This window comes from Giraffa tippelskirchi, chromosome 7 (genome assembly GCF_054371585.1).
Source record: "Giraffa tippelskirchi isolate mGirTip1 chromosome 7, T2T-mGirTip1v1.2.pri, whole genome shotgun sequence".
NCBI lineage: Eukaryota > Metazoa > Chordata > Mammalia > Artiodactyla > Giraffidae > Giraffa > Giraffa tippelskirchi.
The window spans coordinates 58,180,659-58,194,298 of record NC_137281.1 but is presented as its reverse complement, the minus strand read 5'-3'; the positions used below and the strand labels follow the sequence as shown (position 1 = coordinate 58,194,298).

Sequence of the window (13,640 nt, the reverse complement as noted above, 5' to 3'; positions counted from 1 at the left end):
CAAATGGGGTTTTTCAGAATGAGCAGTCACTTAGATAAGAGTGTCATGTCCATTCGCCGGGTGAGTCGGATGCTGGCTGAACATGATCTTGTGGTGTGTTCAAGCATTTTCTTTCTTGTACGTGAAAAATCTCTATCAGGCATATGTGCATCGGGATGGACAGTGCCTTCAGAAACCCAGAAATAAACTCTTGGTCCTGCATGGATTTTATGCAAAAATTTCCATCTTTGTCCTTTTCTCTTTTCTAGCTCTCCTTCTCTCTTCCAACTCCACCTTCTCTCTCTCTCTCTCTCTCTCACACACACACACACACACACACACACCATTTTTAAAAAATTACTTAAAAGTTGGAAATTTTAAGTATATCAATCAAGATCCCAGAACTTGGAAGAGTATAGGCTGACAATAGGGCGATTCCAAGTCTAGTCCCGTCTCTCTGGGAGAGTCAGCTGAGGGCGCCTGTTATGCGTGAGGGTAGACCTGCGTGGCGCATGTGCTGCTCAAACAGTGCTCCCTCTGGGATCAGAATAAGGGAGGCTCGCATCTGCTGCCATTGTGGAGGCAGTCCCCATATCTCTGGGGGTGATAATTGCCTTTTCTGCCTAAATCCCGGATGTTACGTTCCCTTTGTCTCTTCGGAGGTAGGGGGTCCCTTGGCCCTGCTGATGCAATTGAGTTTATGAGGAGAAGCCTGAGCACTCCTGCCTGTTCATCAGATTGCTGCGGCATTGCCCAGACACCAGAAAGCCCCCTCTAACCGTGGCTGTGGGTGCTGGGTCTGGAGGATGTGGGTCTGTGGTGTGTTGGGGCTTGGAATGAAGGCAGGACCTCCACTGAGAGGAAAGCATGGCACTTTGGCTAAGTAACTGGGGATTTCCTGGCCAGCCTTGTCTATCGTATTGCTGAGCTTATAGATAAGCCTAATATCTAAGAATCTGAAGAAATTCTGCCTTGATCCTTTGGGTCCTGGGCCATCTTCCTCTTTCAATAGATGAGCTATCCTTTAATTAAGACATCTCCAAACTAAAAGCCAGATGTTCATCTGGAGACCACATCCACACTTTGAGTCATGCTTGGCTGCCCCTAATCTTGGCCCAAGCATGCTAGCCATGGGATGAGGGGTTACCGTTTGACAGTAATGTTTCCTGGCCAGTGGTTGACTTGATCACTCTCACACGGAGGCTTTCACCCTTTTTGTATTTGTCCTCGCTCAGGCCCAGGTCATCAGACTGTCATGCCCCTTCTTGCTTCCCTCCACCTAGTAATCTTTCTCCTAGATAGTCCTTCCAGGGCCTCTTTCTGGAAGAAATGGGTTAGAGGGTCAAAGGGAATGGGACCAATTAGCAGCATAGTTCCTGCTCCCGGCAAACGCTTTTCCCACTCTTCTGTTGGCTGGAATGCTGGTGTTGGGCTCCACCTGGCAGGAGCGCAGCCCGGACTTGCTGTGACCGTGGGTGAGTTTGAAGTCACCAGGCACACGACCATATGCACAGCCTGCAGCTCTTGCCTTTGTTCCCACTACGGGTACTTCATTGAGCCTGTTCTCATTTTTAGCCAATGAATGGGATAGATATACTGATTGGGATTCAGCCTGTATATTTTAAAAATATTTACGTATGTGTTTTTCATTCATCCATTGATTCTAAGGCACATACACTTCACAATTTAACAACTAAACACAATTTAACTCCAAAATCAGGATGTGTCATATAGTCACATGCTCAAATTATAACTGACAGCTTTTTTCTCTTTCTTAGAGGTTCATAATGGTGCCTCTTAAAATTGATGACAGAGGAGGGGACAAATTGAGAGAGGAGCATTGACATATATACACTACTATGTGTAAAATAGATAACTAGTAGAAAACTGCTGTACAGAACAGGGAACACAGCTCTGTGCTCTGTGGTGACCTAGAGAGGTGGGACCTTGGGGTAAGAGGGAGGTTCTAGAGGGAGGGGATATGTGTATACTTGCAGCTGATTCTCACTGTTGTATGGTAGAAACTGGAACAGCATTGTAAAGCAATTATACTCCAATAAAAAAAATAAACTGATGGCATCTTAGAGTCCACAAAAATACATTATATAGGATCAGCTCCTTTTTCATTTCTTTGCCCAAAGAATTTGTATATTTCCTCAAATACGTAGATTTACCAGCAGGTCTCTGTATATTCAAGTTGCACTAGGTGCCGCCGAGTAAAATGGCCGCCTCATATTTCACATGACTTTGCTCTGCACAGAGCACTTGCATATCCACTGTTGGTTGGATTTCAGAACTATATTGGAAAGAAGGCAGCGTGCTATCCTATGCATCTCTTACTGAGGAACCTGTACAAGGCCACCTGGCTAGTGATAGAGAGAGCCTGTTTCTTCTGACTCCCAATATAATTTTCTTTCTTCCAGACCAGTCAGCCTACAATCCAGAAACAGCGAAAATACACTGGTATATCTTCCTTAATTAGAGTAGAGAATGGAGATCACTACTGAGAGAATCTTTATAGTACGCAACAATTGGGAATCTAAACACCCACAGAAGAAGCCAGCTAAGCGCAGTATATTATTACTATAGAATGCAGAGGCATTGAAAATGACAGGTATGTGGACTGTTACTGATACAAAGAGAATGTATATTTAAAAGAGGGAAGTATGGATATCTGGGCAGAGAGGATTCTAATCAGAATGCACGTCTCATTGGTTTGATTCTGCTGCCAACCGTTGACCTCTTCCAGCAAGCAGGGGCAGGCAGGGCCCAGAAGAGTCACAAAGGCTGAACTCCTGAGCAGATGCTGAGACAGAGAAGTTATGGAAGAGGAGACAGGAGAGCCAGAAGATGGAACCAAGACACTTAACATACAAGTAGTAGTTTCTGCTTTCACTAGAAGCAGAAAAAGGTAAAGGAAGGGGGTATCAGTGAGGACAGGTTAGAAGTAGGTTAAAATGTAATAGCAAACAGTCCATAAGGTCAGTAGTTTAACTCAACAAGTTTATTTTCCCCCCATGATGCAGTAGCCAGTATAGGTATGGGAGGAGGGGGCTTTGCTCATTGTTGTTACTCAGGAAGAAAAGGTGACAGAAGCTTTGAATCATGAACTATTAATAGCACTTAAAGCTGGCTTGGAAGTGCATATATCACTTCTCCTATTTTATTCACCAAAGCATATCACAATCCCACTGTTAACTTCAAAGGGAGGCACATACGTTCCTACCATACAGCTGGAAGGAAGAAAGCTAGAAATATTTGGTAAATGGCACTCCTGACCTAGCATGAAGGGAAAAAACTAAGATACATCTAAGAGTATCCTAGTAATATTGCTTAACTCTTAGGATGGAAAGAAAAATCTTTCAAGCTTTCAGGCCAAAGGAACATACCATTTACAAAGGAAAAAGAACCACACTGGCGTCAGATTTTCTATTTGCAACACCAGGAAGCTAAAATATGATAGAATTTTATCTGCAGACCACTGAGGAAGAAAGGAAGGCAAGTCAAGAATCCTGTACCCAGGCAAACTTTTATCTAACATGGTTCAGTTCAGTTCAGTCGCTCAGTCATGTCTGACTCTTTGTGACCCCATGGACTGCAGCACGCCAGGCCTCCCTGTCCATCACCAACTCTCCCAGCTTGCTCAAACTCAGGTCCATTGAGTCAGTGATGCCATCCAACCATCTCATCCTCTGTTGTCCCCTTCTCCTCCTGCCCTCAATCTTTCCCAGCATCAGGGTCTTTTCCAATGAGTCAGTTCTTCACATCAGGTGTTCAAAGTATTAGAGTTTCAGCTTCAGCATCAGTCCTACCAGTGAACATTCAGGACTGATTTCCTTTAGGATGGACTGGTTGGATCTCCTTGCAGTCCAAAGGACTCTTAAGAGTCTTCTCCAACACAGTTCAAAAGCATCGATTCTTCAGCGCTCAGCTTTCTTTTTTGTAGTCCAACTCTCTCATCCATACGTGACTACTGGAAAAACCATAATTTTGACTAGATAGACCTTTGTTGGCAAAGTAATGTCTCTGCTTTTTAATATGCTGTCTAGGTTGGTCATAGCTTTTCTTCCAAGGAGAAAGCGTCTTTTAATTTCATGGCTGCAGTCACCATCTGCAGTGATATTGGAGCCCCCCAAAATAAAGTCTGTCACTGTTTCCATTGTTTCCCCATCTATTTGCCATGACGTGATGAGACTGGATACCATGATCTTAATTTTCTGAATGTTGAGTTTTAAGCCAACTTTTTCACTCTCTTTCACTTTCATCAAGAGGCTCTTTAGTTCTTCTCTTTCTGCCATAAGGGTGGTGTCATCTGCATATCTGAGGTTATTGATATTTCTCCCAGAAATCTTGATCCAAGCTTGTGCTTCATCCAGCCTGGCATTTCACATGATATACTCTGCATATAAGTTAAATAAGCAGGGTGACAATATACAGCCTTGACATACTCCTTTTCCAATTTGGAACCAGTCCATTGTTCCTTGTCCAGTTTTAACAGTTGCTTCTTGACCTGCATACAGATTTCTCAGGAGACAGGTCAGGTGGTCTGGTATTCTCTTTAAGAATTTTCCACAATTTGTTGTGATCCACACAGTCAGGTACTAGAAGTCTTAGCCATAGCAATTAAGCAAGAAAAGAAATAAAACACATCCAGTCTCAGAAAGGAAAAAGCAAATTATCAAGTGACGCTTTTTCCAGCATTATATTATGACAATTTCAAACATACAGAAAAGTTGAAAAGTTTAACTTATATATCTTACTTTTTGATGCATTTTGTTTTAATATAAATAGACATTAGTATACCTCCCTCTAAATGCTTCATTCAGCCTATCATTAACTACAGTTCAGTATTTGCTTACACTTTTTTCTGGTTGAGGTAAAATGTACAACCAATGAAATCTCAAATCTTGAGTGTACATTCACACAATTTTGACAGATACATGCACGTATGTAACCTAAACCCTCCTCGTGACAACATTTTCATCACCCCAAAAGGTTCTAATTAATCTCTGCCCCAACCGCTACCCGCTGGAGACAGCCACTGTTCTGATTTTTTCCACCGTAGATTAACTTTCCCTGTTCTAGAACTTTGTATAATTCCTATCACATGTGCTCTTTCATGCCCTTCACTCAGCATGTTTTTAGTAATCATCTGTGTTCCGTGTATCAGTAGTTTATGCTTCTTATTGCTGAGTAGAATTCTAACTGCATTCCATGATTACGCCACAGTTTAACTGTTCTATTGATGATCAACTAGGATTTTTTCAGAGATTTCTTACTAAGAATAAAGTGGTGATGAATATTCTGAGACATATTCATATACACATATGTTTTTGTTTCCTTTGGATAAATATTTAGACAATAATTATTGTGTTAGGGCTTCCCAGGTGCTCTAGTGGTAAAGAATCTGCCTGCCAATGCAGGAGATGCAAGAGACACGATTTGATCTCTGGTGCAGGAAGATCCCCTGGCGTAGGAAATGGCAACCCATGCCGGTATTCATGCCAGGAAAATTCCATGGACAGAGGAGCATGGTGGGCTATACAGTCCATGGGGCCACAAAGTCAGATGTGACTGAGCAGCTGAGCACAACAACCTCTTGGGTTCGGCTAGGTGTGTGTTTTGTCTTACAAAGAACTACCAGACCTTTTCCCAAAATGATTGTATCTTCTTGTACTCCTTCCAAGAATATGAGAGTTCCAGTTGTTCCATATCCTCACCAACATTTGTTGTTGTTAAATTTGAATGTTTGACATTCTAATAAATGTATTAGAGTTCTCCAGAGAAACCGAACCAAGAAGATATATATATAGATATATATATATATATATGGCGGTGGGGGGTGGAGGGGTGGAGTTTATTATAAGGAATTGGCTCATGCAGTGATGGTAGCTGAGAAGTCCTGTGATCTGCTGTCTGCAAGCTGAAGACCCAGGAAATCCCGCCAGCTTTAGTTCTAGTCTGAGTCTGAAGGCCTGAGAACCAGGAGAAAACTGATGGTGTAGAGTACAGTTCTAATGCAAGAGAGGACCTGTGTCTCTCAGGCAGAGAGCTCAGAATTTCCATTCCTCTGCCTTTTTATTCTCTGCAGGACTTCCACAAATTGGATGATGCCAACCCATACTGGCGAGGGCAATCTGCTTTACTTAGCCTTTGGACTCAAATGTTAATCTTATTCAGAAACTCCCACATAATAATGTGTAACCAAATAACTGTGCACCCCATGACCCAGTCAACAGAAAATTAACCAATGCAATAGATATGTTAAGTACACACACAGACAGACACACTCGTGTGTTAAATTGACTTTAAGTATCTGTCCTTGTGGCTATCTCCTGATACTTGCTTTGAGAATTCTCTCGGCTCCTGGGACAATAGGTGAGCCCCAGACTCTAGAACGGAATCTAGAGGCTGAGTCCAGAAGAGATGTGTTGAAAGAAGCAACAGTCAGAACTGGTGAGCCTTTCCCTAGTCCAGGATGCTCTGCAGAAGAGAATGACCCAGACTTCAACACTGACAAACTGTGTGTTGGTTTCCAGTTATTTCTTTGATGGGGGGAGGGAGAGAGAGACAGTCAGTGTGTGTTAAGAATGTGATCCTTACTCCTGTGCTCTTGGGGACACATTTCATTGGTATAGAAAATAAGTCATCCAGCATTACCCCTTGACCTTTCACTGTAATAAATCCCATTTAATAGAATTCATGTAGTCAAGTCTCATTTAACAGACATTAGGCACTGCAAGAAATGTGAGAGGGAGAAATCTGGGCAGGACGCTAGGCCTTGGATGGTAGGGACGGAGTGTGGGGTGCTCCCTGCGCCCCTCGGTGGGAGGAATTCCTTCAGCCCCCGACCAGGATGGAGGGCCTGCCCGCCATGGCTTCCTTTACCCTGGCTGCTGCTTCTGCGTCTTCTCCCTTTAGGTGATCCCAGAGACAGGCAGAACTGGGGCAGGGCTAAAATAGCGCATCAGCTTAGGAGGGAGGGTCCGGAATGGAACTGGGGCAACGTGAGAGCACACGTTCTGCCTGCCCGAGAAATCAGGTCTTAAAGGAGAAGGTTGCAGTTTCGGAAAATGAGAAAAACTTTCCTTTGTATTGCAAGATAAATGCTGTAGAGGCAGGAGGGAGTTGTAACTTGAGCTGGTTTCCCTGTCTTTCCTCAGTTGCTCTGCCGGTCAGACGGAAGCACCTGGGTGAAGTCCGAGGGGCCCCATCGAGGAAGACGCTCCATGCATGACCATGTGTGTGTTCCTGGGTCCCTCTTGGTTCTGTGCCGGGGGGTTCAATGACACCACCTCCCTTTAACCCAGGGTAGCAGGGTGACTCCAGGTGCAGGCTTGTCCTGTCCCCGGAGCTCCGATCTTTGGTCCAGCGAGGATTCCCCCCACTTAGGCCAGACGCTTGTCGAACGACAGGAAGCAGCTGGGCTCTGGCCTTCACCTCTCTGTGTAACCCTGGGCTGATCTGACGGCAAGAGGAAGAAGGAAAGCGGGGTCTCCGTGAGGATCTCCCTCTTGACGGGGGGGGTGGGGGGGGGGGTGGAGGGATCCTGTAGCAGTGTCCGTCGGGTAGAGCCCCCAGCACAGGTCTGGGGGGCGGAGACAAGTGCCCCTCGGTGCTCTGTCCTGGGCTCCTCCCTCCCATGGAGACGCGGGCAGAGCAGCACTGGGACGGCTTGGTCCCCTCCTCTGCCACAGCCTGGGGGGGCAGACACAGGCTCGGGAGCTGGCCAGCCCGAGCTAGCAGGGCTGCCGAAGAGAGATTAGACAGAGGGGGGGAGGTAGCGGGCGCCTGCTGTCTGCTCACCCCGCTTCCGCGGCTCGGTGGGCAGAGCCCTGAAGAGTCCCACCGGGAGCTTGCTTCCCTGTGAAGGAGAAGAAAGCATCTCTTTTCTGCATTTCCTGAGTGCTGATGAGGTCGCATGAAGCTGACGGAAATCTTGTCAGTTGGATGACTTCAGGGACCACTGTTTGATCTTTGTTTGCTGGGCTGATTTTAGTTCAGTTGGGACCTTTTTTTCAAAGTGGTATCAAAATTTCCAATTTTTTTTTTAACCGTCAGATGGCTTATAAAGACCATAGTGCAGGGGACAGGAGTTCAATCCCTGGTCAGGGAACTAAGACCCCACATGCCACAGCAGAACTAAGCCCAACTTCGGGGCAACTAGAGAAGCCCTCGCAACAACGGAGACCCAGCGCGGTCAATAAAAATAAAAAGAGGCATTTTAAAATCAGCCATTTCACTTTAAAAACAAATCACAGTATTTGTCATTCGTAGGGCTGTAGATGCTGAGACGGGACTGGACAGCTGTGAGCAATACCTGGGGCAGTAGAGCGGTAGTGTCCATCCTGATCATCTGGACCTATCGGGAAGGAAGATGGGGTCACTAGTCCCCCCTACCCCCCAGGCTCTCCATATTTTACCTTTTCCCCTTCACTTTCCATTTAAAATGTACTTTGCAAACTCAGCACCTTACAACCAATGCTATAGGTTCAGTGGCAAGTGGAAAGCAGAACTTGGTCCTTCCGTATTAATAGAACTCCCGGGGAAAAAAAAGTTAGCGCTTGGTACAGTTTGTGGGATTATCCAGGACCGCGGTTGCTTCAGGAGGCATTGCTGGGACGATGTGGAAGCCTTGAGGTGAATGTTTGAGGATGCCTTGTGTGTGTGTGTGTAGCGTTTCACGTCCCTTTTGCCGTGTGACCCTCTTGTACTGGTCGGCCTGTCCCACGGTCCCAGGAACACGGCGTTTGCTGGGAGGCGAGACTCCTTGGCCCTCCGGCTGCATTACATTGGGCAAGTGACCTACCCTGGTGTCCTCTTCTGCAAAATAGAGTTAACGTTAATGCTGACCCGCCTCATGTTCCCAGCAAATGAGAAGACCTGTGAAGCTGCCCAGATCACCGAAAATGTGGTTGATCATCAGCTGCTTGAGTGGGTGCCTCAGAGGTTAGACAGGGGCCTTGGTGTGTACAGCCCCATGCCGGCTGTACAGACAGCGCCATACCCAGTGCTCCAGAGTCCTGGGCTCTGGGGATGGGCCCAGCAGAGATGGCCACTGGTCAGCCCCAGCACACTTGCGTGACCTGTGGCCAAGGTGCCCTGCTGGTCCGTCTCCCCCATCCCTCACCCGGCTCCTGGATCCCTTGTCCAGCCTGTTCCTTCTCCCTTGTTACGCACCGCCTGGCTTGCTGACGGTCTACCTTTGTTCAGCGTCTTTTTAGCCCACTTTCAGATTGCTTTTCTTATTTGATCCTCCAAAGTGAAGTAAATGTCTCTCTTTTCCAGATGAGGAACTTAGGTCCAGGGAGAGTAGATAACTTGCCAAGGTTTTGAGGCTGGAAAACCTGGGTCATCTTGGCCTTCCCCACTCACATAACAACAGACCCTGAGGTTTTTTGCTTTTTTAGCCTTACACACGCACAGACAAATGTAGAGGTAGGTGATGGAAGTGGTACTGACCCTGCTTTCATTAGAATATAGGTCTGTCCCTACTATAGTGGCACTTCCTCCAAGACCTAATATTTGGCAGCCCACCTCTTTTTTAAAACTCTGTTCTGAGGTGTGTTTCCCAACACCACCAAGCAATTAACTTAATTCTGAGGGTATCTGCCCAGAGATAGCATCAGATCCCACAGGCTCAGCCCCACAAGACTGCCCCCGCTTCCAAGGCCAATCACAAGCCTGGGTTGTCACCACCGCTTCTGTCCAATTGTCTGTTAATTGGAGGTTCCCATGCCCCCTTCCTCACGTTTGTTTAGTATGCTAGAGTAGCTCCCAGACCTCAGAAACATTTCACTCACTAGGCCAACGGTTATTATGCAAAGATGTAACTCAGGAACGGCCCAGGGAAAGAGGTGCACAGGATCAGGTCGGGGGAAGGAACACAGAGCCACACTGTCCCCAGGCACAGCGCTCTCCTCAGATCTCCAGCCAGAGAGCTCTCAGACCCTCTCCTTTGGGGTGTAATGGGGGCTTCAGCACACAGACATGATTGATTAAATCCCTGGCCACTGGTGACTGGTCCAACCTCTAGGTCAGGGGTGGGGCTGGAAGTTCCAGTCTTCTAATCACATGATTGGTTCTCTTGGCAACCGGACCCCATCCTTAGGTTATTATCTAGGGACTCTCCAAAAGTCACCTCATTTACATAGACTGTGGTGCAGTTGAAAGGAGATGGTTATGAATAAAAAAACACTCCTTTAATTCTTTCACCTTTGGTTCTGGAACTGTTTCAGGAAGTGATGACAAAAGACCAAATGCTATTGGCCTTATGTTGGTGGAGTCCAAGGGTTTTAGCTCTGTGCCAGAAACAGGACAGAGGCCAAATATATACTTCTGATTAGAAATCACAATATCACACCTGCAGTCAACTCTTTCTTCTCTAATGGCTTTCTTCTCTAACGGTGAGGACTTTAGGTTGGGAGCTAAGAAATCTGATTCTGATCTCAGCTCAGCCCCCCAGTTGTTTGACTGTTCGCCTCCCTGGGGTCTCTTTCTTTATCTCTACAAAGAGAGGATGGACCTAAACCTGTGAATTTCAGCTTGTTTTTTCCTAGGACATAAATGTCCAGTGACATTTCCTCCTAGACCTTTCTTGTGAGGTGTCCCTTTTTCGCAGCATCGTAGCTGTAACTTTACCCTTCTCCTATGCTCAGGGAATCACGGTGGGGTGCAAGGGTTTGAATGATGCTATTGTAACAACCATGACTGTTTTAAGAAATCAAGAGAAGTGAGTAATGTATAAGGTGAAGGGCTTTTCTTTAGTGAGAAGTCACGTTACCACCTGCCAGTGGCTGCATCAGGATGTGGTGTCTGAGGACCTGTCAGATCCATCCTGGCCTGCCCTCAGCCCTGTGCCCTCAGCCTGCAGACAGGGTCCTAACTTAGCAAGTTTTAAGTGAAAGCATCCTGTAGTCACTTAAAGCATTGCAAAATCTTGGTCTTTTGAGTCAGAAAGAAGGGTGAACAACTCTCCCAGTGGCGGGTCACTGTGGAATGTTACTTAGTACAAGTATTGGTGTGTTTGTGGGGCACAGGCCTGAGGGCAGATTCCGGAAACAGAAGGACTTAACGTTAGAGGCGAAGAGCATTCTCACTGTGCCAGACTCGAGTTCATGACTCACCTGTACTAGGACTCTGGATGGACCCTCGTCTCTCACGTTTCTTTTCTATGTTCTGGTTTTGTCTTTAATGGATTCATAACCACCCAGAGATCAGAAAATATAGCCCTTTCTCAAAGCTCAGCCAGTGTCCTTGAGATGACAGCACTTCCAAGACTTTTTAGCCAACACACGTAGACGCTGAGTATCTTTGAGGAGAGGGGCTGGGAGAATGGGGACGGTACTGTGGAGTCTGAGGTCCACTTTGCCCGGAGGGGGCCGGACTGTGGGTGTTGTGTCTGGTTCTGGAGCTCAGAGCCCTGTCCCTGAAGAGAGGAGGGTTTGGACAAGACTTCATGCCAAGGCTTGTGCCCTGCCCGGAGCCAGCCTGCTTCCTGTCTCAGCACCGCCAGCTGTCGGGGCCAGGGGCTGCCCTGTAGAGTGAGTGAGCCCCCTGGGGAGCGACACTGGGGAAGGTGTGAGCTCCTCTTTACCATGAACCCTCTCCTCCTGCGTCCAGTGAAACTGTGTGTGGATATTTAGGCTGAAAATTAACAGAAGGGTCAAATCTTCACAACAGTGTTTAGATGTCCTGTATTTGACACGGAAACTCCAGACTGGGAAAGTAGGGGTTATGGTCGCATAAGGGAGACACTCTGGTGTTTAAAATTTGATGTGGACAAATAAATAGATAACTTTTCAGTCTTTTTAGTAGAATGAAAGTGAAGTAGTCTGTTTGAAAACAGTATTTTGGGGTTTTTTTTAGCTCTACTGTGCAGGCTGTGGGATCTTAGTTCCCTGACCAGGTATCAAACCTGGGAAAGCAGAGTCCTAACCACTGGACCACCAGGGAATGTCCCATTTGTTTTGTTTTTAAATATTTATTTATCTGGCTGCGCTGAGTCTTCGTTGCAGCCCATGGGGTCTTTACTTTCAGCATGCATGATCTAGTTCCCTGACCCAGAGATTGAGTCCAGGCCTCCTGCATTGGGAGCACAAGAGTCTTAGCCACCGGAGCACCAGGGAGGTAATTCCCCCTTTGAAAAGTAATTTTAATAAAAGTAAAATGGGGGAAATTGGAAAGATTTGTATTTATCTGTAAAAATAGGTCAAAAAATAATTTATAAAAAACGATCAAAGGACTAAGTTTGCATAATAGAGTTCAGCTCAAAAGATTCTCTGCCAAAATATCCAGTGCTGATACGGTTTGATGAAACTCCCCAGGTGTGTAATAAGTAAACTTCCTGGAGATGAAAACGGCAGGGTCAGTCGCCTGTGGTTGTCAAACAGCTGTCACTCTTGGTGGCATATGGCCAAGGCATGTGTGGCATTCGGGAGCGCTCTGGAGGGCCACCCCACTGCGCACACACTCTCCAAGGACAGCTGCTCAGGTTGAGGGGCAGAGGTGCCAACACCTGTAGGGGTTCCTTCACCAGGTGATCCAGCCACGTGGTTTGAGGGCCGGCCGGCAGAAGGGTGTTAAACTCTTTGTTATTCAAAGACAGATCATTCACTCACCTTGATTCAATCAGTGCCACCCTGTCCCCACTGCCCACTAGACCCCCTTGGGAAAGGATCTGAATGCAAAGAAAACTGAAGTCGGCTACCAGAGACGGCTGGTAGACTTCGGCAAGGGGCATGACAAGGATGAGCCTCCGTGAAAAAATGGGAGTTGGAGGCGAAATGTTGCTTGCCTTAATGCAGAAGTCAGTTGTGGGATGTATCTAGACTGTCATTCCCCATGTTGATTCTTAGCCCACGTGGCCAGAGTCACCCAAGAGTTTCCACCTTTATTATGGGTGTGCTTGGTTTGGGGAAACAAAACAAAACATTTCATTCTGTTCTCTCTTCTTTCAGGTTTCAAGTGCCCCATTTGCTCCAAGTCCGTGGCTTCCGATGAGATGGAAATGCACTTTATAATGTGTCTGAGCAAACCTCGTCTCTCCTACAACGGTGAGGGCTTGGCGGGGGCAGGGGCGGTGGCGGTGGCCTCTGGGCAGCTTCTGCACCCCGCCTCCGAGCAGGACGGGCAAGGGAGGTGGGGCAGGGAAGGAGTCCCTCAGAAGGCTAGTGCGCCCTGTCCTTTCTTCTACCCACTTAGTCCCTCTCGCATCTGGTCGGGAGACAGGCCTTGGTCACCCACAGCTGACAGAGGAGGGTCTGCGGGAGCGCCAGCTCTCTGTGGGGAAGGGGAGTCCAGGCTGAGCTTTGCACAGCGTGCTTAAGCCTGACTGTCCAGGGCAGAATAGATGTGTGTGGACACCTTTGGGGACTAAGAACTGACCCGCCACCTCAGGCTGAGCATGAGTACATCAGGGTACTCCATGAAACCCAAATCCCCTGCCACGACAGCCCTATAGACAAAGGGAAAGTTAACACCTGCCTCGTGGCAAAGACTTGCATGCGTGCTCGGTCGCTTCAGCCATGTCCAACTCTTTGGGACCCCATGGACTATAGCCCACCAGGCTCCTCTGTCCATGGAACTCTCCAGGCCAGAATACTGGAGTGGGTTGCTGTTTCCTAGGGATCAAACCCCAAGTATCTTGCCTTGGCCTGGGG

At 47.1% G+C, this 13,640-nt stretch overlaps 1 protein-coding gene across 4 annotated transcripts in view; it reads left to right on the top strand.

Annotated features, from left to right (window-relative positions):
• ZNRF1 (zinc and ring finger 1) overlaps positions 1–13,640 on the top strand; it is a 91,431-nt gene that overhangs the window by 66,690 nt on the left and 11,101 nt on the right. For all 4 annotated transcript variants that reach the window (XM_081508661.1, XM_081508658.1, XM_081508659.1 and 1 more), the window contains exon 2: positions 12,939–13,034. In XM_081508661.1, the coding sequence (XP_081364787.1) occupies positions 12,939–13,034 (96 nt within the window). The remainder of the gene's footprint in view (positions 1–12,938; positions 13,035–13,640) is intronic.